General features: G+C 37.5%; 1 protein-coding gene across 3 annotated transcripts in view; it reads right to left on the bottom strand.

The window, feature by feature from the left end:
* The window catches only part of MAP2K5 (mitogen-activated protein kinase kinase 5), a 263835-nt gene that overhangs the window by 203327 nt on the left and 34196 nt on the right, over positions 1-26312 (bottom strand). For all 3 annotated transcript variants that reach the window (XM_059915478.1, XM_059915477.1, XM_059915479.1), the window contains exons 4-8: positions 24805-24874; positions 20236-20276; positions 19190-19257; positions 12342-12390; positions 4960-5024 (exon numbers count right to left, since the gene is read on the bottom strand). In XM_059915478.1, coding sequence (XP_059771461.1) covers positions 4960-5024; positions 12342-12390; positions 19190-19257; positions 20236-20276; positions 24805-24874 — 293 coding nt within the window. The remainder of the gene's footprint in view (positions 1-4959; positions 5025-12341; positions 12391-19189; positions 19258-20235; positions 20277-24804; positions 24875-26312) is intronic.

A 26312-nucleotide genomic window follows, 5' to 3' on the forward strand; every position in this document is an offset into this window, starting at 1 on the left:
TATTATCCCCTCCCTCTTCTCTTGTCTCTAGATATGGTCAAATTCATTCTTAAATAATGGTATATATCCAATCTTCAAAATGCCATGTAGTCAGCATATATGCTGCTGATTAAACCACTGAGAAAATTCTACCACAAACCCAGGTTAGACCCTTAACTGTACCGTAGGAAGCAGCTGGATTTAGAAAGTTCACTAGTGTTTTCCAACACCTAGAGATTAGAATACATGGCCAGAAAGCTGACAACTTGAGTCTTAGCCTGAATAATCTGCATTAAGGAAAAAGATAACGTAACAGATGATCCTTAAGTGCTTGCTGGCTAACTGACTTAGCACGACCTAAATCCTAAGAGTTAGATACTACTTCATTTCTGGACCCAAAGCTTATGTGACTCCATCAAACAATGCACTGAAGGAGCAAAGGACCTGAGTGACTGGCCTTCATTATCACAGAATGTTTCCAAAGTAACTGGGCCTATTAATTACTTTCCTTTCCACGTGACATACTATCCAAGAAAAATGGACAGTAACTAGAATGTTGGGTTAATGGATACCAAATACTCCAAGTTTTAACATTTGAAAGAAAATTAATCATTCAAACATATGCCCTTAGTTTAGAAATCCCTACTCTTCTCGGTGAATGTTCTAAAACAATTACACAGTCTCAAAATCATGCAGCCTCTAAAACTAGCTAGGTATGGGGAGGATCCAATTAAAGAGCTCTACTAAAACCTCCTTGGAAAAAACCTCCACCTGCCTCATTCTCATTCCAGCCAGCACATATAAAGCATCTATTCTATCCTTAGGACAGTGCTGGGTACACTAGAAAATACAAGGAAACACAATGGACTCTGCTTGACCTTGAGAAACAACACTGCCTTGGGGAAAAACAGAGTGAAAGGAAGAGATGCTGTGTAGAGTGCTGGCTTTGCCACATGAATGTGAGCTCTAGCTTCTTCCAGTGGAAAAATGTGCTTACCATTATACCAGCTGTCCTATAGCAATTGAAATTAACTATGATAAAAGAGAATACACCTTGAAACTCTGAAAAGAATCATTCTATTTAAGTTAATATATAAGATATAATAATAAATCATATTCATGAGGCAACTAGAGAATAAAAGGAAACAAAGAAGTGTATGATGTATCATAACATAATGTAGAACTTCTCAAAGTTAATTCAACACAACTCTAATTCTGTGAGATATTTATAGATGTTCTTCAAAAAAAGAATCCCATGGCCAAGTAAGCACAGGAAGCCCAGGGGTTAACGATTTGTCTATCACTGGTACTATCACGAACAGTAGCTAACATTTAGTAAGTGTCAGTTACAGTGCTAAGTCTTTTCTATGGAACATCTCATTTAACTTCACAGAAACTTTATAAGATAGGTATTATAGGTATTATTATCCCCATTTTACACATGGGGAAACTGAGGTAGAAGACGTTATGTAACTTTCCCAAGGTCACACAAGCTAGTTAGTGGCAGGTGCAGGATTCAAACTCAGAGCCTCCACATTTAACCGCAACACATACTGTTCTCTACTTCCCCGAAGTTTTCGAAATTTACTGTGAATCTACCAGAAGGGAATAGAACATGTGTGTTTCCTGATTTATTTTTGTGGAGCAACTTGTAGCACTCTGGGAAATGGAGCAATAATTAAAGTGCGTTCATTTCCTTTTCTTAAATTATTCTTCTTCCTAGGCTTGGGCTATACTTTAGTCTAGGGTATTTCCTTTATGATCTATTTCATCTGAACTAGTAATCCAACAGATACCACAATTTAAAATTACCTGCCTAGATCACTATCATAATAGTAGCGCAGCAGGGGACTACACACAGAATCCACATTTGGTTTAAATATCTGGGCCCAGAAATTCATATTGTATAACTGAGGAGAACATCTAGACTTTAAGGATGAAAATGTGATCAACTATTAAATAATATATATTGCAGTTACACAATATATCCCTTGAAACTCACAACATCCCATCAAGTAGAGCAAATAAGACTGAAATATTAAACTTTTGCTTTACATTTATTATTCTTTATAAGAAAAAAATTAAATAGGCCCATTAGGCAGTTTTGCTACCAATGAGTGGATTTTCCAATATCTTCTTCATCTAGTTTATGTAGCATAAACTGTAATGTAATCATTTTTGTTTGAAAAATCACAGTTTTTATAGTCAACACCATTAAGGTAAACTTAGTATAGGAGAAAGTCAATCATAACACACCAAACACTTAGTTTATATAGAGACTTCAGTAAAGTGGCCTTTCATTTCCTGATGATTATACAATTTCTTTGTGCTGAACTAAAAGTCAGGGATATAAGAATAACACAAATTGAAACCCAGACAGAAATGAAGACCAATGATCAATGATAAGTGGTTATGCAATTTGATATCTTCATGTCTTTCCCCTTAAGAATCACCTAGGCAATAAGTGAAATGTCTTCTTTTTTATAAGAAATCTATCACATAAAATAAAGTACTAAAATGATCATGATACTGCCACTCACCCTCCATAAACAACCACTGTCAAAAACATACTAAATCTTACAATACATACTGAGCATTAGCAATGGTAGCTAACTAAATGAACCCAGGATAAGTCGCTAATGTCACCGCAGCATCCTAGCAAACTGAAGAACTCATGCTTAAGGACGTCCCCTTGGATACTGTGGCCCTAATAAAAAGAAAATGTCTAGCCATGCTTCTCAGCTAAAAACAACATAACCCAGGCGAATGGGGAGTTATTGTTGAATGGGTACAGGGTTTCAGATCTGCAAGCCAAAAAGAGTCCTGCAGATGGATGGTGGTGATGGTTACGCAACAGTGTGAATGTACTTAATGCCACTGAACTGTAGACTTAAAAATGGTTGCGATTGTAATTTTTATGTTATGTGTTTCTACCACAATTAAGAATAATAGTTAAAGAAAAACAACACTAACACAATTTTATGTTGTAATTTTTCCTTGCTGGATGGGCATATTATTTCCACTTCCCTGTATCCCCTCTCCCCTTTTTTTATAAACCTGTTTTAAGATAAAAGGTTAAAATTTTAATATCTAGGATATTATTTCTAATAAAAATTATCTGCTGGGGTTTGGTGGTCTTATGCTTTCTCCCTTCTAGAATAAACCAGGACAGTAAATTCACAATAGGCCTTCAATTTAAAAATAAAAACATGCTTGAGAATCAAACATTTGGTGAAACAACACAAATAAGTAGGTTAGGAGTCTAAAGAAATGTTTTTGGATTCTATTCGACCAATAAAAGGAGTCGAAAGAGTTGCTAGACATCTTTTCTGTTTTATTACACCTGAACACCAGCATGAAAGCATTAAGAAAAAGAAAGGTTGAGACTTTGAAAACCGCTCCCTCCAGGGAACTCAAGAGAAGCAAATTGGAGTGTACATGTTCCTTCTTCTTATTTCTAAAGGTACCTGAACCCAAGAACCTTCAGGACAGGGTAAAAAGTCAAGTCAGATAAGAGTGAGGAAGAGAAGACTAGGACGAAGAGATGCTATTTATGCAGTACTGGGGGACTGCATGGGAAGGAATGCTAGTATGATCCACGGAAGGACAACAAACTTTTTAGACACGTGAGGCATCACATATTTTAAGGGCAAGACCCAAGGATTGTGAAAGAAATGTGTTATTATTTAATTCTCTGAATTATCATAGTGGAAGCACTTAACTTTCAGACCAACTATTCACCATAGTCAGATATCTATAGGAAAAAACAATCCAAATATGTAAGCATACGTTCTTAAAGAACTATGTTAAAGGACTTTAGGAGAAAGGACTCACATCCTGGCTCTATCTACAGAGAGGACTGAAGCCCTGGGTGGGGGACTGGATCAGATAACTTTGAAGGAGCTTCTAACCCTGAGAAATCTGATTCTATGCCAATGCTGCATCTGTGTGGAGGATGTTCTGGAATTTTAGGATGTGACCTTTCACATTCATGGGCAACAGCGTGATTTTGCAACAGGGCAATTTTTATCTGTATTCACGTCATTAGTAAGAACTTAAAATTCTAAGAAAATCAGTAACCAGTTAAAGATAAATTAAATAATTTACAACTTTGAAAATATATACTAATATCAATAGTAAAACATCTAAGGTAAAAACACAATCATAATGTGATGCAGGGTTAGTGTATATATGGAAAACAGCTCTCTGGAGGAAAGCTTTATTACTCCCTCAGGGCTTTCTTACAGAGTATGGATTTTTTAATTCCTAGTGGAATATTTTTCATACACCATTGCAGACTATTAAGTACCAGACATTACATTATGTAGTTTAAACTTTGCACTACTGCACGAGAAAGACTTCCCTGTTGAGAGAACTATTTTTTACGGTTAGCATTTTTTAATATGAAAATGAACACTTCTTTAGGGTAAGATCACTGCAATTGGAATTTGGGAGAATTTTATAACTTAACATATTCATCAATGTGTAGAAATTCTCTCAGGGAGTAGGGTGAGGAGAGAAGGAAACACAACAGGAAGAAGGCTTTTTAATAACTGAGTGTTGACACAGGGCAAAGCAATGGTATTTATAAGGTTTGTCTTCCACTGGGCATAGCTGTACATACACAGGCAGGGGACTAGCATAGGGTGCTAGCAAGTTAAAAAAAAATAAAAATAACGGTGTTAAAGAGCGAAGGAAAAAAATACATTAAACTTCAGGCCGGTTAAAGGTATACTTCCTAATGGTGGACTATTAAATGCTCACCCAGGAGAGATGCAGACTCAGAAATATTAAAAAGGCAATATAAATGCACTTTTCCAAGCAATTCCTGAGAAAATAGATTCCTTGCAGAATTTTGGAGTCAAATGTGGAAGTAAAATCTAAGCACTGGTGGTCATTTAAAAATCTTTGCCATGGAGAACTTGGATACCCACATTTGGCAAAAGTGGATAGAAAGTTTAAACAAAATTGACTACTCACTTGTAGACTGTGCCTCCGTTGCCATGACCAAGAGTGTCTCGATACCGTATGTCTTGTTCATTCATCTCCACAAGAAAGAAAGAAAAACAAAAAGGGTGTCATGCTGTGGATGGAAATGTCAAGGAAAAGCAACTCTGGGCCATAAACAACAAGCAGTCTGGGTCATTTCAAGTTCAGCTGCAAGAACGAGAAGATCAATACAACATTTGCTGTCCAATTTATAAAAGACGATACCAAGGGACAAAGTGATGGAAAGTTTAATGACAATTTGTTTGCCTGGGTCATTTCATTAAAGTTTGATAAAAGGTGTCAAAATGGAATGATATAACATAGCTCAAAAGGGTCAGGTCAGAGATACTGATAAGAACACAGTCTCCAGCACTACATAACCACTGCCAAACAGCACTGCACATAACCAAAGTCAAACTTGGCAAGAAAACACACACACACACACACACACACACACTTCTAGTAATCCAATGCACAATTTGTAAATAAATCAGCCCCTGAAAACTCCTCAAGTGACCCTCTAATTAACATTAAACAAACTAACTGAATAATGTTAACGATTTTCCTAGAGTAGATATAGCCTTTTTTTGAAAATGATAAATTAGTACACAGCAATAGCTGGGTAGAAATCTTATGCTCATGGAAAAGTGCTAAATCAATGCACTTTAAAATGCACATATAGTCAAATATTATAATGCATAAAAGGAAAATAGATAGGCATGTGATTCATATAAAGTCATTTTTGTAATTTATTATGTAAAACAGTATGTGCATTTTCCCAGGTTCTGTAAAACTATTATACCACAAATACTGCTCTCATTTGAATTGTGAATAGAAGCGAACTATTTTAGTACCCAAAAAATAATGTTTTAGAGTTTGAAAGAACTCCCTAAATAATTATTTATCAAATGACTTTAAGACTAGTCAGATTCTATTTGAGGCATTCAGTAATTTTCTACACACTGGTCCAGTTGCTTAAAAATTAACTGCCAACTTTATTCACTAAGTGGATTCAATAAAGGTGTTATTTTCCATATAGCTAAAGCTCGGGAAAAGCCATAGTAAGCCCTGAAAAAAAATCAATTTCCAGGGAATTGCACTGCCTTGCATGGGCAGAAAATGGATGGAGTTTTTAATTCAATATCACCTGGAAAAAAATAGTTTGCTTTCAGACCATTATAGTAAAGCTTTAAATATTTTGCTCTACTCTGAACTTCCACCAATGGAATAAAGCAAGGTTCCATTCATCAAGGGAAATATTTTTGTCTATACATTTCTGAGGTTGAAGCTTCAGAGAGCTGTGATAATTAGGAACATAGTGCAGGTAACAGAAACAGCTTCCTTTCCAAGCCATTCTGCCAAACCCTAAAAGAATATTGACAGATTAATGTATAAAGGCCAATTCAGCACCCCATTTAATTGTAGTAAAACCTGACTGATGTAATTTGCAATTAGCTAGTTACTATATTTAGGGTCAGAGGCAAAATGACAGACAAGTCAGAAAAATTGGCAACAATTTTCCTATTTGAGGGAAATTCTGTTCTTCATTATATGTGGCATGAAGAAAGAAAAGAAAATCTCATTATTCTGGACCAAAAAACAAATTTTAAAACAGCATGAAGAAAAGTAGCACATCAAGTTGAGATACTAAATAAACTAGCAGAGTTGCTACTGGGTTTAATTTGATCAAAGGGTATAAGAGATACATATGTAAATATAGCAGTATCTATTGGCAGGTACAAATAGGCTAATTCCTTGAAAACATTCCTCAAGGTAGCCCAAACATGACTCTAACAACCTAATTTGTACTATTAACTTGCTTAACAAGCTGCACCCTCATCAGAGCCTGAAGTAAATTTCTAGGAGAAATTTTACTCACTCCACGTCTACAAATTCTGAATTGGTGGCACTGAAATTTAAGGGTAAGCAGGATGTAGCTATAGGATCCAGGCTCTGGAGAGGTCACAACCTGTGATTACATTCCCTCCACCTCCACTACTCCAGGTAAAAGGACCAGTAGTTTCCTCTTAGAAAAATATAAACATAAGACTCATTGATATTATACATTCCAATGATATACTGTGAGAGACCTAGGACTTCGGAGGGGGCTTGATTTTGTGGTATTTTGTTGGAGGCAGAAAAGGCAAAGGGGCAGGTCTCTGAGCAGCTTCAACCACTATAATCCCAACACCATAGTCTTTTTTAACTTTAATACCCACTAGGTTGAAAAGAGAAGTGGAGCAGCCACCCACCCAGCACTCCAACCTAACCAGGAGTGGTAGATGTAAAAAAAAATAGGCAGGGGATAAGCTGAACGCTCCAGAGAGATGGGGGATGATGTTGTGGATGCCGTATGGGGCGTGCGGGGGTGTATGCGCACGCTAACACAATGTTTAGGCAAATTCAAGGGTGGAAATTTGGAATCCCTCAGATAATGAGAAAGATTTTAAGAGTCTCATAAAGATAAAAATGGTTTTAAAAAATAAGTTCTAGAACCACGTCACTCAAAAAGACAGTATCCAGGGGGCTTCCCTGGTGGCGCAGTGGTTGGGAGTCTGCCTGCTAATGCGGGGGACACGGGTTCGAGCCCTGGTCTGGGAGGATCCCACGTGCCGCGGAGCAACTGGGCCCGTGAGCCACAGTTGCTGAGCCTGCGCGTCTGGAGCCTGTGCTCCGCAACAAGAGAGGCCGCGGTGGTGAGAGGCCCACGCACCGCGATGAAGAGTGGTCCCCACTTGCCGCAACTGGAGAAAGCCCTCGCACAGAAACGAAGACTCAACACAGTCATAAATAAATAAATAAATAAATAAATAAAAAAGAACGCGAATTTCTTAAAAAAAAAAAAAAAAAAAGACAGTATCCATAAAAAATTGTTTCGACACTGTTTTAAAGTTTTATATAGACATTTGCCTGGCCTATAAATTGATTGATAGATTTTTCTATTTAAAAATATCAGATCTCTTTTCTTTTTGCTTATTTGAATCTTCCAATTTTTATAGAGTATTCAAATATTATTCACGTTAAAAAAGTTTTAAAAAGGAAAACTATTAGAGTCAAGCTTATAAACTGATCACAAACGAATTCTGAAAATTTTGTATATCTAATCAAAATGGATTACTTTAATTGATCTTAAATATTAAAAAATCATTAAAGGGATCAACAAGTAGCTAATAACATTTCTGCCTTTTTAGTTTAGAAGAGCATATTATTCAACTTTTCAAAATGAAGCATAGAAACAGTACTCATTATGATACAAAAGTGGAATTTATAAGCCTACAAAATATTACAGTTGGGATCAAGTATCATAAAAATCACACACTTTTACAACATTTTAAACATATAACCCAATTCGTTTGGGTCATATAACTAGTAAATAGCAACTAGCCAAGGTGAGAACTCAGTCTTTCAGGTTACTCTGCTCAGTGCTCTATCTTAGCAGCTGATCTCATGTGTAAGTACAGAGGGACATCCTCTCCATCAATGGTCCCTGGTCCATAGGAAGGAAAATAATCAAATGAAGGGCACTCAAATGTTAAAAGCGATTTCATCAACTATGATATTTGTTTTTAAGAAGAGAAATCACATAGCTCTTTAGATAAAAAAGAGGTAAAAGAAAGTTTTTATTCAATAAAGATACCAAATAATTTTTAAATACAAATCAGTTTCCTTGTTTTGACTAAAAAAAAGCAAATAAAAGGCAGAATAATAGATGTGAGGGAGGAGGGAGAAAAAACCCTGAGAGTTACAATGACGTGTCAACTGCCGCAACAGCAAATGACCTGGGAGAGATGATCGGCACTGGGCTCTGCTGCTGCTGCTGAAAGAGAGGTGGGGGCTGTGAAAGAACGTGGACGTGACACCCCAGGGGGCGGAAAGGTTGTGTCTGTGCGGGGAGGGGAGGTGCCATGCAGTTTGGACTTACACAGTCTCATCTATGTTTCGGTCTTCGTATGGGATCTGAGACGAACCATAAGAATCTAAGAGTTTTATATACCGGTAATAGGACACTCTTTAAAGCTAACTTTACAGTCGAATACTATTTTTCTTCCTCCTCCTTTTTTTTTTTTTCTAAACACAGAAAGTTTTTTAAAGGCATCTGAAGTTCTCAAAATAACAGCCAAACATGAAACAGGATTAGAATTATTTCTAGTTTTGTGACTTCACAGTACATTTATACTTGATTTACCAGAAACAGAAAAATACTGTCACCCTCTCCTACAAATTATAAAAAACAAACAGAGGAAAGACAACTTCAGAGATGCAAAGGTCAAAGTCATACATCCTTGGAGTGACTGCACTTTTTTAATCCTTTAAATTGACCCACTGGGCCATTTCTAATCAGTTTCAAATCAAGGGCCAATGTTAAACAGATGATACCGCACTACAACTGAAATGGGAAAAACACACCCAGAAACACATCAGTGGTACTGATTTATAGCTCTCAGTACAACTTGCCAAAAATACCTTATGATTTGTTTTTTTTTAAGCTGGAAAAAAGGAACCCTCCCTCACAAAGCGATTACAGAAGAACAATGTCTCCATTCCAAAGACTAAATGTTAAACTTTTTAAAGTGTTTAATATAATGTTAACGAAATTAATGGGGAAAATGAAATGGAATTCAATTATAGATCAGCAAAGAGAATATTCTTTGTTTATTGTCTGCCTGTGTTAAGAAGAATCAGTACCTATTGCTTATAAATCATTAAAATAAAAAAGCTCAATTAATCCTTATTTTATATGTAAAGGTCTGACAGAACTAGTCCTATCACCAGACCTTTGCTTCACAAATCGAAGCAATAATAGTTTCAGAAAGCAGTCACACTCTATGAGCAGACAATTGGAGAGATTTAGTAAATCCCACTTTATAGAGCAGAGACTAATCGGAAAACACAAGCCAGTCAAATGTTTCTTATGAACTGTTGACACTATATCAATGCTGAATCAATTGGTGGCATTTACTCTGAGTGACAGAAAAGAAATAAATATTTATATCACATAACCTATATCAATGAACCCAGGCAGAAAGCTATTTCTAACCTGTCAATATTTGATTATCTTGAAGAATCATGTCCCTTTCTTTTAATGATTAATATGAATTCCTTATTAAATCTAAGTGGAGGCTAGTGGAAAGGCAAATCATTATTAATGCTTGAGAGCATAAACCACTAAAATAAAAAACTATGCTCAAGTGTTAAAGTATCGTTAAATGTGACTTACATCTTCCATATCAAGTGGTGTCAGTGTTCAGCCCAGAAATTTATTGATGCCACAACTGTGCACATTACCTCACTGCAATGCAATCTCACTCACTCTTTAGTTACCTGATAGCACCAAGAACTGAGGAATTAAGAGGAGGAGGTATTTTGAAGACTTCCAAAGGTGGGAGTTCTTTGTTTTGTACTGTTCATTTTCGTGAATAAAAGTAAACATAACAATGGCTAATCCTTAAAAGAAAGGAAATGCCATACTGTTTAATGTGGGATTATCACATTTCCAAGGGAAAGCAATAAACAATCTTTAAGTGTCAAAAATCATTGCCATGACAATCTTCCACCAAAGAGAATCTCCTAACCAAGACCATTAAGATATTTATGGTACTAGGTTCAGAACACTAGGAATATTTCAGAATGTTTATTTTTTGCCCTGGAAATAAACTGTTTTTCATTTTTGAAAGAGGAATCTATGACAGGTTATTTTCCATTGCCTGGGTTGAACAAATGTAGTTAAAGCTTCTTAATTTATGTCAATTTTGAAATATATTTTCCAGCTGAAGAACACTAGTAACTCACACATAAATTACAGTTAGTAACTAGGATGCAAACATGTTGGAGATACATAAATATCGTAGGCTCAATATATCAGCTCTTAGTCACGTTAACGCCAAGTGCTGGAGACGTGTAAGAAATACACCTGCACAACCATGTATGCTTCCCTCCGGGGGGAGAAGAGGGAGAACAAGAGGACAATAATGGTCTTGGCAGTGACCAGAAGGAGAGAGAAGGGCAACCAGGTTTTGTTTCATGTTTCTGAAAACATGCAGGGCACTAGGGGAACATGTAGGCGGACCTCAATCTAAACAAAACTTTGGCTGCTTAAAGTTAAAAGTACTATTAGATAAATATGAAACATGGGGACCATTAAGATTACACATACAACGTACATACATATGTTGCATATACATACAACACCAGATTCTCCTTAGCCATATATTGGATAGTTAAGGACTAGAATTCACACACTCTAGATGATGATCAGATGTCAAAACCAGATCAACTTACTTTTTCTAACTGTATTCAAGGGATTACGGGCTAAACAAGTAAGGCTTCCAGAAGTACCACCATACAGTCCTTGTTTTAAGGCATGCACATCTATTAGGCCACAAAGTTACAGGTGATATTAAAGGACAAGCATGAGGACCCAGCTTTGTCTTCTTGACATGCTCCACTACAAGTACTTGATTCATGAAATGCCAATGAGGATTGGAGAGGTCAGCATGTGAAGGCACTGAATAAGCATCTGAGATAATTAAGATTTCAGCCTTCGAAACATGGACGGGAAGTGAACAGCAGTTAAGAAAATCAATAAGAGTCTTTTATTTGCAGTGACACAGATGTCTCAGTCAATAGAGCCTAATAGGCAGGCTTGATCGCAATGGACAGGCGCCCTGCCTCCAAGGCTATCAAAGGGCTTCCTCTATAACAAACATTAAAACGCATTCATGTTGCTCTTGAAGAATCGAGGACCCTGTAGGTAGCTTAATTTACCAGTGTATGTTTAAAAGCACTATACTATTTCAGATGTGTCCATTTACTTGAATCAAAATTAGTGAGAAATAACTGGGCTGCCAGCCTGTTTATCCCTCACTGGCTGGAGTAGGTCATTCTGCTTTAGATGACCAGTCAACTAGGCAAACTGAGGGTTCCTGAAGCCCAGGAACTTTAAATGCCAAAGGTCTGCTGTGACTCTGTTCCCCTAAAAAGCCAGTGTTAGTTTCAGGACAAAAGAAGGAACTAAGGTGAGAAAGTAACAGTTTCTCTTTTTCTCCCTAAAGATAAAGAAAGAAACAGTCACCTCAGGATGCAGGGCCATTTCAACAACCCATGGGTTGACACACTTGTTCCGAACTGATTAACTTTTTTTACACTGCGCTGGCAGCAGGGTGTGTGCATGGTACTTCAATCTGCTGGGAGTGAAACCCATTAGCACAGTTTGAAAAACGTGCTGCAAATTGTTCTGCCAATCAAATTAAGCGTGTAATTCATTTATGACAAGAAGAAATTTATAGACCCTTTATCTGTTTATTAAGTTTATGGATACAAAAACTAGACAGCACTAAGTTATTACTATAGTCTTAATACGTAATGACACCTACCTGGCCATTGGCTAATATTTTTTTCAGTTCAGCAGAAGACTTCTTCAAGCTGAAAAGAAAAGACATAGTTTTTAATGGCAAGTTCATCAGCACCTTTGAACACCACTGAAAATTCCAGACTAAAACACACTTTTGTTTTAGGTGTAGACATAGACTACACTACTCTTTACATCCTTCTCCCTACATAAAATATTTTCTAAAGTAACTGGCCAAATGGCAATGGTATCGATAAGAGACTAAAACCCCGTTAGTAATCTAAAGCAATAAAAAAGCCTACTGTCATAATGAAGCTAGGCTATTGTATGGACTATTTCAGAGACCTCTTTTTGCTATTAGTTCTGCTGCCTCTGAGTAGCCTTACAGTGGTTATTTTACGTGGACTCTGTCATCTGCTAAATATCAAGTACTTAACAATGCACTCTTAGAATGTTCACAGCAAACAAAGACTACAGAACTTCAAAAGATAAAATAATTTAAGTCCTGATTTTTTACTATAGTTAAAATTTACAATTCAGCTTCCTGGGAAGCAAATGTGTAATAGAAATAAATCCTGGTACTCACTAGCTGTGTGCTCTGGAACAAGATACTTATCCTCTCTGAACCTCAATTTCCCCTTTCTATAAAATGGGGGAAATATCAACATTATAGTGTAACCAAGAAAATTAAATATTACAAAAAGCCCTAGCACCTGTTTCTTGCACATAGTAAGTATTAAATCAATTTTAGCTGCCTTCTCTTTCCTTTCCTTTCCTGTAGGTATGAAACCCAACTTCCATAGGTATGTAAGAAATATGGAAATCTTCTTCTCTGGACATTTATGACTATGTAAACATTTATGTGGATGAGTTTAGGGAAAGTGGCCAAAGGATGCTGTGAAGTCCTTCTAGCTTTATGATGAGTTATACCTGTACACATCCACCCAGTTAGCAGAGTGGTGCATAAAATAATACCTCCTCCCATCAATGTTCTAATTTGAAATTTAAAGCTTGTTAACTCTATACTTAATCTGTCTACTCTAACCCTCTACCCACCTGCCAAATTAACTCTCCTCCCTTTGGTAGTTATCTGTAGATACCTTTCTTCCCACCACACCCTCTCCCAAGACTGGAAGCTCCCTGAGAACAGATACCACATCTTACTCACCTCTCTATGTATTCCATTTCCTTCCCACTCTTGAACCTAGCCCAATGACTTGGCACATACTAAGTGTCTGATAAATGATAGTCATTATTCTGGTTATTATATGGTAGTAACACACACACACACACTCATTTGGTACCTTTAATAAGTTATATTTGAGAAAACCTCAGACTTCAAGTTTGACCACACTCACCATTCCAAGTTATAATTATTTTTCTTAATAAATACTTCTTAAACTTCTGCTACGGTCAAATGCAAACTATGGAGCCCTAGCCTCTACTTTCCCCAGATTTCATAAAACATGCCTTCAGCCAATGATTCTAAACTTTAATAACATCCTCCCAAGTCTAAGAATTCATGTACTCAAGTGGCAATTAAGAATACTGCAGAATGGGACTAAAGCTGAAATACATCCCCCCCAAAATAAACAACTGCCTAAGATCAGTCCAGTTGAAAACAAAATATTAGCCTCTACCATTTCCTGAGTGATGACCATGTGCCACGCACTGTGCTAAATGCTATTACTTAGTATCCTGATCTAATCCTCACAGTAACTACCCCCTGTAGGTATACCCTGTGGGGGAAAGTTATTCCTGATACATAAAGAAAACTAAGGTACGGACCTTGTTCAAAGTCTGTCTGTCTTACACACATACTTTTTTTTTCTGGAAAACATTTGGATCCTGATATTGCCATAAATGGTCCCAATTTAATATTTGCAATTATTATAAAAACAGAAATGACCAAACAATGCTCAGGCAATGTTTCTCCACAGATATTCCATTATGTCATGCAACTTGAAATAATAACATTTTGATTCATTGCATTTACAAAACACCTTTCATCCAAGAAACAAAACGTGATTCCTTAAAACAACTTCATCAATCTTCTTAACACCAGAGGTAGATAGATGGAAAATTTAATCATCCTAATTTTATAGAAGGAGAAAGCCAGAACGTTTAGGAAAGGCTGTGCCTTGGCAGTGGGACGTGAATTCAGTAATTATGGTTTAGGAACACCATGTGGATTAGTAAGCTCAGTTTAATAAACATATCCACCTAAGGCAAAGACCAATTCATGCTTTGAGAGTAACAGAGGAAAAAACTGATTTTATTCATTATGTCAATATCTGGCTATGAACTTTGTCTGGTAAAAAATTATATTTATATATCCTGGCAATTCCTTTGTGCCCCAGTTTACTCAATGTTTTATTTTTATTTATTTATTTATTGGCTGCATTGGGTTTTCGTTGTTGCACACGGGCTCTCTCTAGTTGTGGCAAGCAGGGGCTACTCTTTGTTGCGGTGCGTGGGCTTCTCATTGCAGTGGTTTCTCTTGTTGCGGAGCACGGGCTTTATGCACGCAGGCTCAGTACTTGTGGCTCGTGGGCTCTAGATCGCAGGCTCAGTAGCTGTGGTGCGTGGGCATAGCTGCTCCACGGCATGTGGGATCTTCCTGGACCAGGGCTCGAACCCGCATCCCCTGCATTGGCAGGCGGATCCTTTTTTTTTTTTTTTTAAACATCTTTATTGGAGTATAATTGCTTTACAATGGTGTGTTAGTTTCTGCTTTATAACAAAGTGAATCAGCTATACATATACATATATCCCCATATCTCCTCCCTCTTGTGGCTCCCTCCCATCCTCCCTATCCCACACCTCTAGGTGGTCACAAAGCAGAGCTGGTCTCCCTGTGCTATGCGGCTGCTTCCCACTAGCTATCTGTTTTACATTTGGTAGTGTATATATGTCCATGCCACACTCTCACTTCGTCCCAGCTTACCCTTCCCCCTCCCCGTGTCCTCAAGTCCATTCTCTACGTCTGCATCTTTATCCTGTCCTACCCTTAGGTTTTTCAGGGGAAAAAAAATTTTTTTTTGATTCCATATATATGTGTTAGCATACAGTATTTGTTTTTCTCTTTCTGACTTACTTCTCTCTATATGACAAGGTCCGTCCACCTCACTACAAATAACTCAATTTTGTTTCTTTTTATGGCTGAGTAATATTCCATTGTATATCTGTGCCACATCTTCTTTATCCATTCATCTGTCAATGGGCACTTAGGTTGCTTCCATGTCCTGGCTATTGTAAACAGTGCTGCAATGAACATTGTGGTACATGACTCTTTTTGAATTATGGTTTTCTCAGGGTATAGGCCCAGTAGTGGGATTGGGTCATATGGTAGTTCTATTTTTAGTTTTTTAAGGAAGCTCCATACTGTTCTCCAGTGGTTGTATCAATTTACATTCCCACCAACACTGCAAGAGGGTTCCCTTTTCTCCACACCCTCTCCAGCATTTATTGTTTGTAGATTTTTTGATGATGGCCATTCTGACTGGTGTGAGGTGATACCTCATTGTAGTTTTGATTTGCATTTCTCTAATGATTAGTGATGTTAAGCATCCTTTCATGTGTTTGTTGGCAATCTGTATATCTTCTTTGGAGAAATCTCTATTTAGGTCTTCTGACAATTTTTGGATTGGGTTGTTTGTTTTTTGATACTGAGCTGCATGAGCTGCTTGTAAATTTTGGAGATTAATCCTTTGTCAGTTGCTTCATTTGCAAATATATTCTCCCATTCTGAGGGTTGTCTTTTCATCTTGTTTATGGTTTCCTTTGCTGTGCAAAAGTTTTTAAGTTTCATTAGGTCCCATTTGTTTTTGTTTTTATTTCCATTTCTCTAGGAGGTGGGTCAAAAAGGATCTTGCTGTGATTTATGTCATAGAGTGTTCTGCCTATGTTTTCCTCTAAGAGTTTTATACTGTCTGGCCTTACATTTAGGTCTTTAATCCATTTTGAGTTTATTTTTGTGCATGGTGTTAGGGAGTTTTAATTTCATTCTTTTACACGTAGCTGTCCAGTTTTCCCAGCTCCACTTATTGAAGAGGCTGTCTTTTCTCCATTGTGTATTCTTGCTTCCTTTATCAAAAATGAGGTTACCATATGTGCGTGGGGAGTGGGGAGTCGGGCACCTAAGGAGAGCAGGATTAGATGGGGGCGTCTCCTTCTCATGCTTCACACCACAGGCAAGAGTCTTCTATGAACACAGAGCTGGCCATGGCACTCTGCTGAAAGTCGTCTAACAGCTTGCCAATACGCTGAGGGGAAAACTCAAACACCAGGCCCCAGAAGCCAGCTCCTGTCACCTCCTTTTCTCCTATCACTCCTACTGTTCTCCCCGCCTTTCCATTCCTTCCCCCAGCCCAGCAACCCTCCCTGGGCTCCAGCCTAACTGGCCTCCTCCTGAACACATGGAGCTCCTTTTCCACCCAAGGGCCTTCACTTACACTCTCCCCACCTTCTGAAATGCTCTTCTCTGGCTCTTGATGTGGCTAGGTATTTCTCATCCTTCAGGCCAAAGTGGAATGCCACTCTCCCCTGGTCACCCCGTCCAAATCTAAACACAATCCTGCCCAGTATTCTCTCACTTCAAAATCTGCTTGTTTCCTTCATAACACTAATTATAATTATTTGTATACTGGGGGGAGGTGGTCTGTATGCCTATGAGACAGCAAGCTCCAGAGGATAAGGACCACATTGTATTCCTAGTGGGTAGGACAGCACTGAATAAATAGGAGGCACTCAATAAATACTTTTGATTAGTTTTCAATATGGGGCACAGAACATGGCCAACCTAGGGTGGCATATTAAAATCACCTGTAGGTGGGCTTCCCTGGTGGCACAATGGTTGGGAATCTGCCTGCCAATGCAGGGGACACGGGTTCGAGCCCTGGTCTGGGAAGATCCCACATGCCGCGGAGCAACTAGGCCCGTGAGCCACAACTACTGAGCCTGCGCATCTGGAGCCTGTGCTCCGCAACAAGAGAGGCCGCGATAGTGAGAGGCCCGCGCACCGCGATGAAGAGTGGCCCCCACTTGCCGCAACTAAAGAAAGCCCTCACATAAAAACGAAGACCCAACACAGCCATAAATAATAAATAAATTAATAAAATCACCTGTAGGACTTTTTCAAACTGCATTCCTCCCATAACAAAAATCACTTGTGGAGCAAACTACCATTACTATTTGGGAGGCTGTCATATCCCTAAAGGAAGATGCTGCAACCAAGGGCTGAGAACCACTAGATCAGATAGTCTCTTTCCAGCCCAAAGATTTTATAATACTCTGTGAATATTAATGATAGCTTTTAAAAAGCCAAGCTAATTCACTTTGGTTTTGGTTAAAACCAAATCTGAGAGAGTTGAAAAGTTATCCTGCTGCTTCTCTGCCTTACTGTCTTTTTCAGCTCCATCCTGCTTTTTATACCATGATGAACTTTGACCTAAAACACCAGGAAAAGTCCTTGTTTTCACTCAAGGCTAATAGTCAGTCTGTCTGAATAACATTTTTTCTAGAAGTAGTGGTAATAATTAAAGGCCCTGCCCTCTTCGAGCTGAATGTAACAAGTGACCCTCAGTCCCCATGCCTCTACTCGGTGGACATGGCTCTCATGCCCAACAAGCATGAAAAGAGAAGCCTCAGAGCATCGCCTGGCAGGGCCAAGCACTTGGATGAGGACTAAAAGACCTACCCCTCAGGACCACAAGACAGATGATCCACTGGTGAATAACCAGTGGATGTATTTTAACACAGAATAAATTGTTTAAGAAGGAAACACACTCTAAGAGTAGTGTGTTCATAGCAGGAAAGCTGTGGGTAAGATATACTGACACTACAATAAAGCAATCAAGGAAGTGACTTTTGGGGAGGGGACAGGAGAGTAGAGAGAGAGTCAGAAGGAGAGACTTTAAATTACCTGCAGTAAAGCCCAGTGGCAAAAGAACCAAGACGTTGGGTGAAGGGGGTAAGGAGGGGCATGGAAGGGAAAGTAGAAGCCTAAGCTACATCTCAGCAGATAAGGGCTGTGCAAACACTGACTACTGCCCTAAACCCAGAAAGACCTGGGCACACAATGGAAGGGTGATCCGGCTCAATGATGGCTTTTCAGTCACCAGTGTGAATACATACACACAGAGCAATCACCTTCAAGTGTCATCTTCAAGTACAGTAATAAGATGTTAACCAGCTGAATAACTGAATATATAACAAATATGATCTAGAATTCTTTCAGCTTAAGCAGGTCCTTCTACTTGAGAACCTTAATCTTCTAGAAGTAAGTTCTCAGGCCTGTCAGAAGAACACTTTGAAGAGGCTCAAGTCTTTAGCATCCATCCCAGTATGGGACAATGTTAGCATGAATTAATGAAAGTTATCTTCCTTCTGTAATAGCTCAATCTCTTGTGCACCAAAGATACATAAATGGACAACTTGGCTGGTCAATTTAAATTTCACCACGTTACTCTTTCCTTGCCTCTTTCTGGGAAGGATGTCAGTGGAGCATGACACTGCCAAAAGATGGACAAGCAAGACAAAAAGAATAAGCAGTATACAAACCAGATCATCAAAGCATGAAAACAGTCAAAGGCACTGAATCTTCTGTTTCTGCATAATCTGGAGACTGAAGGAAAACCATTCCACAGACCAAAATAAATAGTTCAACATGTCTAATTTTATCTTTCTCTATGAGGTCCTTTCTTTTCAGTCAATACATAGCTAGGGTTACTTAACTGGTCAGATTTCTTCTTAGCCACATACACACTTTTGAGGTCTTATAAAAAAAAGAGGTGTCATCCCACAAGCCTCTTCTCCACTCCCAACTATGTAGATATTCATGCTTAGAGGCACATGTCACTCGCTTGCTCTCACCTATTGCTTGGAAGTGAATCTGAGACTGCTGGGCTGCTGTGTTGAGAGGATCCAGCCCGGGTATTCACCTACAAGTAAAGAAAGGATCTTGATCAGTCTGTGTTCTGAGGACACAGTTCTAATTAACCTGTAATTTGCCACAAATTTCTCATTTCACTATGAAGGTTAATTAGCTTTTTACTAGACAGACCCATGGTTGGAGTCTATTCAGTATATAGGTTATAAAAACTGTACAACCTGTATATTACATAATACTTTGCTCCTGTCATTATTCAAATACTTAAATAGTGCTGAAAAAGGGAGAGGTAAACTGGGGACATTTTCAATTCACTGTCTAGAATTGAATTCAACTCTAGTGAAAAAATTCAGTTCACTGTTTCTTTTTGTTTTATATAAAAAACAGTATGTTCAAAAAAGCATATTAAGAATACATCCAAGGGTTAGTAGTGAACCTCACGATATCATACCCCTCCAGCTTTAAAACCAGGCAGAACATTGCAGAATGTTTCTTATTCACTGAAAAATGAGGTCCAAGTAATTAATTATAAAACGCTTGAGTCTAATACAATAGCCAGTTTTTCTTTTAAATGTAAAGCCTTAAGCAGAAATCCAGAATTCAAAATATGCAGAACAATGAAAGGACATTAAATAGATATATGTTTCTAGCATAAACATGTCAAAAGAAGAGGGGGGTATTCTGTGTGCAATATGCTTATGTGCTTAATTAATCACTGAAATGAAGTCTATATTTTTCCTCAAGTAAATCTTTGTGGAGACCAGTACCCAGGGTCATCCTGAAGAAACAGACCAACAAAAGAATTCCAAATAATAATAATTTTTTAAAAATACGGCATCGAAACCTCAATATGTACACATATTGAACAAATACTAATGAATTCCCCTCCATATCCCATTTAAAAAAAAAAAAAAAAAAAGGAACGCTTGTCAGAGCTTGAGAAAGTGCAGTTTTATTTGACATTTCAATAAGTGGAACACAGCATTACAAATCCATCTAACTTTACTGAAACAATTATTGAAATTCGTACCTTCAGGCCATGTATGTTCCGTTCCCCAGGAGGCTTGCAGGCTGAAACAGTAATTGACTAAATTGTAGAACACATCAGGGCCATTTACAAATTTGCTCAAAATGAATCGTTTAAAAAGAAATGAGGGTGACACCAAAATTAGCAGAGAGAAATGATTGAAAAGTGGCTCCCAAGACCCAAAGTGGGAATTATGAACCAGGGTTTTTAACTTGCAGGAGTGAGCATTTATAAATGCAAAGAGCTTTCTGACACCACCTCATATAAATTCCAATTTCTGCTTAAAACATATAAAAATCAAGTTAACTGAGCTAAAATGATTAGATTCCTTTCATAATTCAAATTTCTGCAATCATCTTTCCTCACTCTATTACACTGTATATCTGTTATCACTTAAGACTACAATGAAAATAGCTAGGGTTTTTGGAGGGGAGTGGGAGGAGGGTCTTTTAATGCCAAAACAATTGCTAGAGATTCTAAGATGAAGTATTTAAGTTTGAACATCAGTTTGCAAAGCAGTAAGCAGTCAAATTTGTTAGAATACAGATATATCATTAATTTCATGACATTTCTTGCAAATCTTGACATTTGCTAATATTTACGTCTAAACATAAAGCAGTACCAGGGAAAATAATATTAATTTCCTGACGCCATCTTGAGTTACAGGTTAGTACTTTTCCAATTCAGCAAATGCTTCTTCATCAAATGTTAAAAAAAATAAAGTGCTTCTTGCCCATGTTATAGGCTGCTTCCATCTGAAAACTACAGTGTCCTACATATTATATGTTAAGGGGCCGTCAATTTTGATTGATTGTTCGGGAAAGGATGAATTTGATTTTTTTTTTTTTTTTTTTTGCTCCTTTCTCAGACGTACATGTATTTTCCTCTGTTTCTGACAAGAAATAGAGCTGTTTAATAAGAAGAAGATGTGGATAATAATTACAAAGCACATCAGTTGCTTCAGTTTTGTGTATTTCAAATATATTCAAAATTATTATGTTATTTTCCTTAAAAAAAAACTAAACCTCAATAAAGGATTTTTATTTGTTTTTCTAAAATACGTTAAAATTAAGACTCCAAATCCTCTTTCCTAAAGATGGAAATTAACTTTTTGAACAAAACAACAGTCACATACATCTGATGCTTGGTCCTTTAGGGACCATTAGTACTTCCTAAGACAACACTTCAGAGCATTTCCTCTGAAGTAGCCTGTGCATTATAAACTTCATTTAGTAAGAAAGTGGCTAACTAAGGAATTAGAGACAGGTATCAACTCTTATCTCCTACCTTAACATCTGCCTCGTTCCTCAATTGGCTTCTTAAATCTTTATGATTGGAAATCTAAACAGTACTCAAGGGACTTCCCTGGTGGTGCAGTGGTTAAGAATCCACCTGCCAATGCAGGGGACACGGGTTCGAGCCCTAATCCTGGAAGATCCCAGATGCCGCGGAGCAGCTGAACCCGGGTGCCACAACTACTGAGCCTGCGCTCCAGAGCCCGCAAGCCACACTACTGAGCCCGTGTGCCACAACTACTGAAGCCCACGCACCTAGAGCCTGTGCTCCGCAACAAGAGAAGCCACCGCAATGAGAAGCCCGCGCACAGCAACAAAGAGTAGCCCCCACTCACCGCAACTAGAGAAAGCCCGCGCGCAGCAACGAAGACCCAATGCAGCCAAAAATTAATTAATTAATTAAAAAATAAAATAAAAAGTAAACAGTATTCAAAAAAACCCAGTAACCTCGTATTTCCTAAAGTTGTGGAGTCAGAAGTAACTGTAAAGCTAGTGAATTTTCATACTTATTAATAGTTAACGTATCTTTTAACTACAAAGAGAACTTAGCCCTGAGCTGGGAGTTACTATCCAATGAGATTGTGCCACTTGGAATGAGAAGACCTGATGTTAGAAGAGAACTGTTTCCTCCTGTCCTCTGATTTGCTCAGTCTAGAGATTCTTCTTCACATGGGGCCTGATCACAGAATCTAAGGTCTAAGAGCCTCTAACCAACTCAGTAGACGCAGGCAATATACCCAATGTCTATACTCTAACTGTAAAAATCTGTATAACCTCTAAATTTATATAAATCTTACATAAAATTTTATATATATTTAGAGATGTATGTAAAATTATATGAAAAATAAAATTGCATAAAATCTACACTTTGTGTAGACAAATAAGCAAAAAGCAAAAAACTGTAGAAAACTAAAGACATATAACAGTATGCACAAAACCACAGAGATAGGGAGACTGAGTCTCATATTTTAAAAAATTTAAATTTGGCGTGGAACAACTGTATTCAGTAATTTATTGGAGACTAATAGGTTCTGTCCTAGGACTACATGTGACACTCACATGTCACATTTTCTTTTAAGAATCTCCTCCCTACAATATACTCTTCTCCACACTCCTACCAAGCCCTCCAAACTACCCCCATGCACACTCTACTATTTTAACCTACATTAAGAGCATATAGCCCTTCTACTCTAAGCAAATTACAACTTAAACACAATTCTTATTCAAAGGGTATATTAACCACTTAAAAATTGTGACTCTGAAGTTACTTAACGTCTCTGAACCTTAATATTCTCAAGTATAAAATGGAAGCAATAATAATAGGCATGACTGTTGGGAGAACTAGAAATGGTGACACACAAAGCAATATTAGTGTCTGAACAGCGAAGATGGCTAAAAATGGCTGTTATTTATCATGGGAGGGGCACAATGATATGGACAGGGACACTGACAGGGGCTGTTCACAAGATAAAAGAAAACAAACAGAACTTAGAAAGATTCTGGATGAACAGAAGTAAATACTTTTTGGAAAAAAAAAAAATGAAGGCCCTCAGCATTAGAATTATAATTCTCCAGGATACTTTCTGGGGTTTGCTACAAAAGAGCTATAAAGTCATCCAGTAGGAAAGCAATGAATGGAAATTTTCAGCTGGTAAAAAAAATATTCCTTGTGGAGAAACAATTTTGAAACTTGCCCAAATTCTCTGGTTATTGAAAATATTAAGAAATAATCTGCACCCTGTTCTTGGCTTAATACACAGAAATGGCAACATTTTCTTTTTTTTCTTTTCTTTTTTTTAGTTTTTAGTCTTCAGGTACAACTGAAGAACTGAAATAATCATAATCTTATTTCAGACACGCTATCAACGGCCCAATTTTATTTACTTACTTAGGTCTTTAATAAGTTATTATTAATAATGTACTAAATACTCCTAATCCCGCTGCCCATGTTAATGCTAGAAGAACAGCATTACTCTTGAACCCAGATCTTCTCATGGGCTGGAGACTATCAGTGCAAATAGGAGTCTATTGGTTAATTAAGCTATTCAAACTTCAGAGAGTTACAGGTAATGAAAGTCTAGAATGCTTAATTGGAAAACCCACACCATGATTATTTGTACAGTTATCAGTTAACGAAGGTAAGTTTAACTTTTAATTATTTCAATTAAGTTATTTCTAGAAGACTTACTTAGAGAATTTTCTTATCTGTTCCATCAGTTAGAAAACATAGATTTCCAAGTGGGGCAATGTATAATGGGTGAAAGACCTAACGGTTTATATAATTAAACTGTTCTTTTTCACCATTATTCAAATTATTTTTTCTTTTTTTTTTTTAATTAATTTTAATTTATTTATTTATGGCTGTGTTGGGTCTTCGTTTCTGTGTGAGGGCTTTCTCTAGTTGCGGCAAGCGGGGGCCACTCTTCATCGTGGTGCGCGGGCCTCTCACCATCGCGGCCTCTCCTGTTGCGGAGCACAGGCTCCAGACGCGCAGGCTCAGCAACTGTGGCTCACGGGCCCAGCTGCTCTGCGGCATGTGGGATCTTCCCAGACCAGGGCTCGAACCCGTGTCCCCTGCATTGGCAGGCAGACTCTCAACCACTGCGCCACCAGGGAAGCCCCATTATTCAAATTTTGAGGGAACATTTATATACAGCTGAGCAATCATATCTGATACAAGGCTAGTACTATCAAACCTAAAGGGAAAAACAAATGATTTGACCAGGTGATTCACCAAGGGTCACTCTCATTAGCTCATATTTTTGGAAACTTAACAATCAAATTCCTATTTATGAGGATTTTCAATTATTTAGAAAATGTCTCCCCCCAAAATCAAGCACCAAACATTCCACCAAAATATCGCTCCTAAAACCCCCCAGTAAATCTTGGTTTCTGCACTAGCTGAAAGCTTTCTACTCAATAGCAGCTCTGGCTACCATCATGAGCCACAATTTATAAATATCCAAAATTAAAGTCATTCATTTGCCTTGGTTTAGAAACCATGTGGACCCCCAAAGAGTTCTTTAAGCGAATGTAAGTATGTACTTCAAAAACGAAAACCAATCTAGTTAGTTTAATTTACTCTAGTAAATTAGATATTCTATCTGCCATAACTATAATACAGCCTGCAATCCCCATGATAATGAATACTTCTTTTGTTCTTTCAAATTAAGAGCAAAACATCATGTTATGTGCATTTAAACCTTTGGAAAACATAACTGTTGATGAAACAGTTTACTGAAATAATCATTGTTGATTAGAATTTGTTCAACATTACCTCTTGGAAATATCTGCAGAGGCTCTATTAACTGTCCATTTACTTGCTGTTCCATTACTGTGGAATAATACTGCAAAGAGATTATAGAAAGAGATTACTCAGTAATGTATGAATACTGGAACAGACACTTATGGGTTGTTTAATTCATAGTACTTTTGTAAATTACTGGTATATACATATCAGCCTCGAGAATTCTTTTTCCCTATTTGCACATCAAAATGACTATAGTGAATACTCAGGACTAAAAGTCCAGTAATAGTGTTATCCTCCATATTGTCATTTATCTTTAAGAGTAAAAAATGTTGATTAAGATTTTACGTTAGTATCTGATCTCTAGAAATGTTCTGAAAATGACATATATTAAAAATGACACAAGAACTTCCCTGGCGGTCCAATGGTTAAGACTTCGCCTTCCAATGCAGGGGGTGCAGGTTCAATCCCTGGTTGGGGAGCTACGATCCCACATGCCTCATGGCCAAAAAACCAAAACATAAAACAAAAACGGTCCACATTAAAAAAAAAAAAAGTCTTATAAAAAAAATGTAAAAATAAATTAAAATGACACAAAAAGCATTTTAGTAGAAATTTCTCAAATTGCCTTTTGTTCTTTTTCCCTGGATTTTACAAAGCAAAATGGAGACGCCTCACATTTAGCTTGGACCTATATGCCAGTCAGTTAATCAAACATTATTCATATTTGTGTATAAAATGTACAGATAATGGAAATCAAAATCACAGAGACTGTGGAACAAGGAAACAAGATATGATCCATCCAAAGATGACAGGATTAATATGATGAAAAGGTAGTCCAGTTTCAAGCAAACATACCTTTCACGTTTTAGTCTTCTAAATACTTTAGTATAGATCAAATTTCACTTTAAAAATCTGGGCATGAAAAATTAAGTTCCAAGTTCAAAAAGCTTTCACACTCCATCATAAACAAGTTCATTCAGTAGGCTGTATTACAGTCTATCCCCATTTTCTTTAATATGCTAATTGGTGAGCATATGTCCACCTAACTTGCATGTGGCTTCTGTGCCCTAACTTTTTTTTTTTTTTTTTTTTGGCTGCACCACGTGGCATACGGGATCTTAGTTCCCTGACCAGGGATTGAACCCGCGCCCCCTGCATTGGAAGCACGGAGTCTTAACCACTGGACCGCCAGGGAAGTCCTTGTCCTAACTTTTTTTTAACACTTGACAAACAACAGTGATGTTCTTGGTGGAAAATATCAACGCTGAAAACCACTGATTTTGTGTTGTGAGGGGCTGTCACAGAGCAGAATTCCCCTTTAATACTTGTTGTTTCTATATTAAAAAACATAAGCACATTTTCTATTTAACTATCATATTTTCAGAAAATTCCTCCTTGATAATCATTATTTGCTGACATTCTTCAAAAGTTTCTTTCTAAAAAATATGTACATATATCTTTCTATTGCTTTTATGTAATAATTAAAATTACAAGATCAAGTTTATTTTTCCCTTATAAATAAAGGGGAGTTATAA

This window comes from Balaenoptera ricei, chromosome 2, assembly GCF_028023285.1.
Source record: "Balaenoptera ricei isolate mBalRic1 chromosome 2, mBalRic1.hap2, whole genome shotgun sequence".
Taxonomy (NCBI): Eukaryota; Metazoa; Chordata; class Mammalia; order Artiodactyla; family Balaenopteridae; genus Balaenoptera; species Balaenoptera ricei.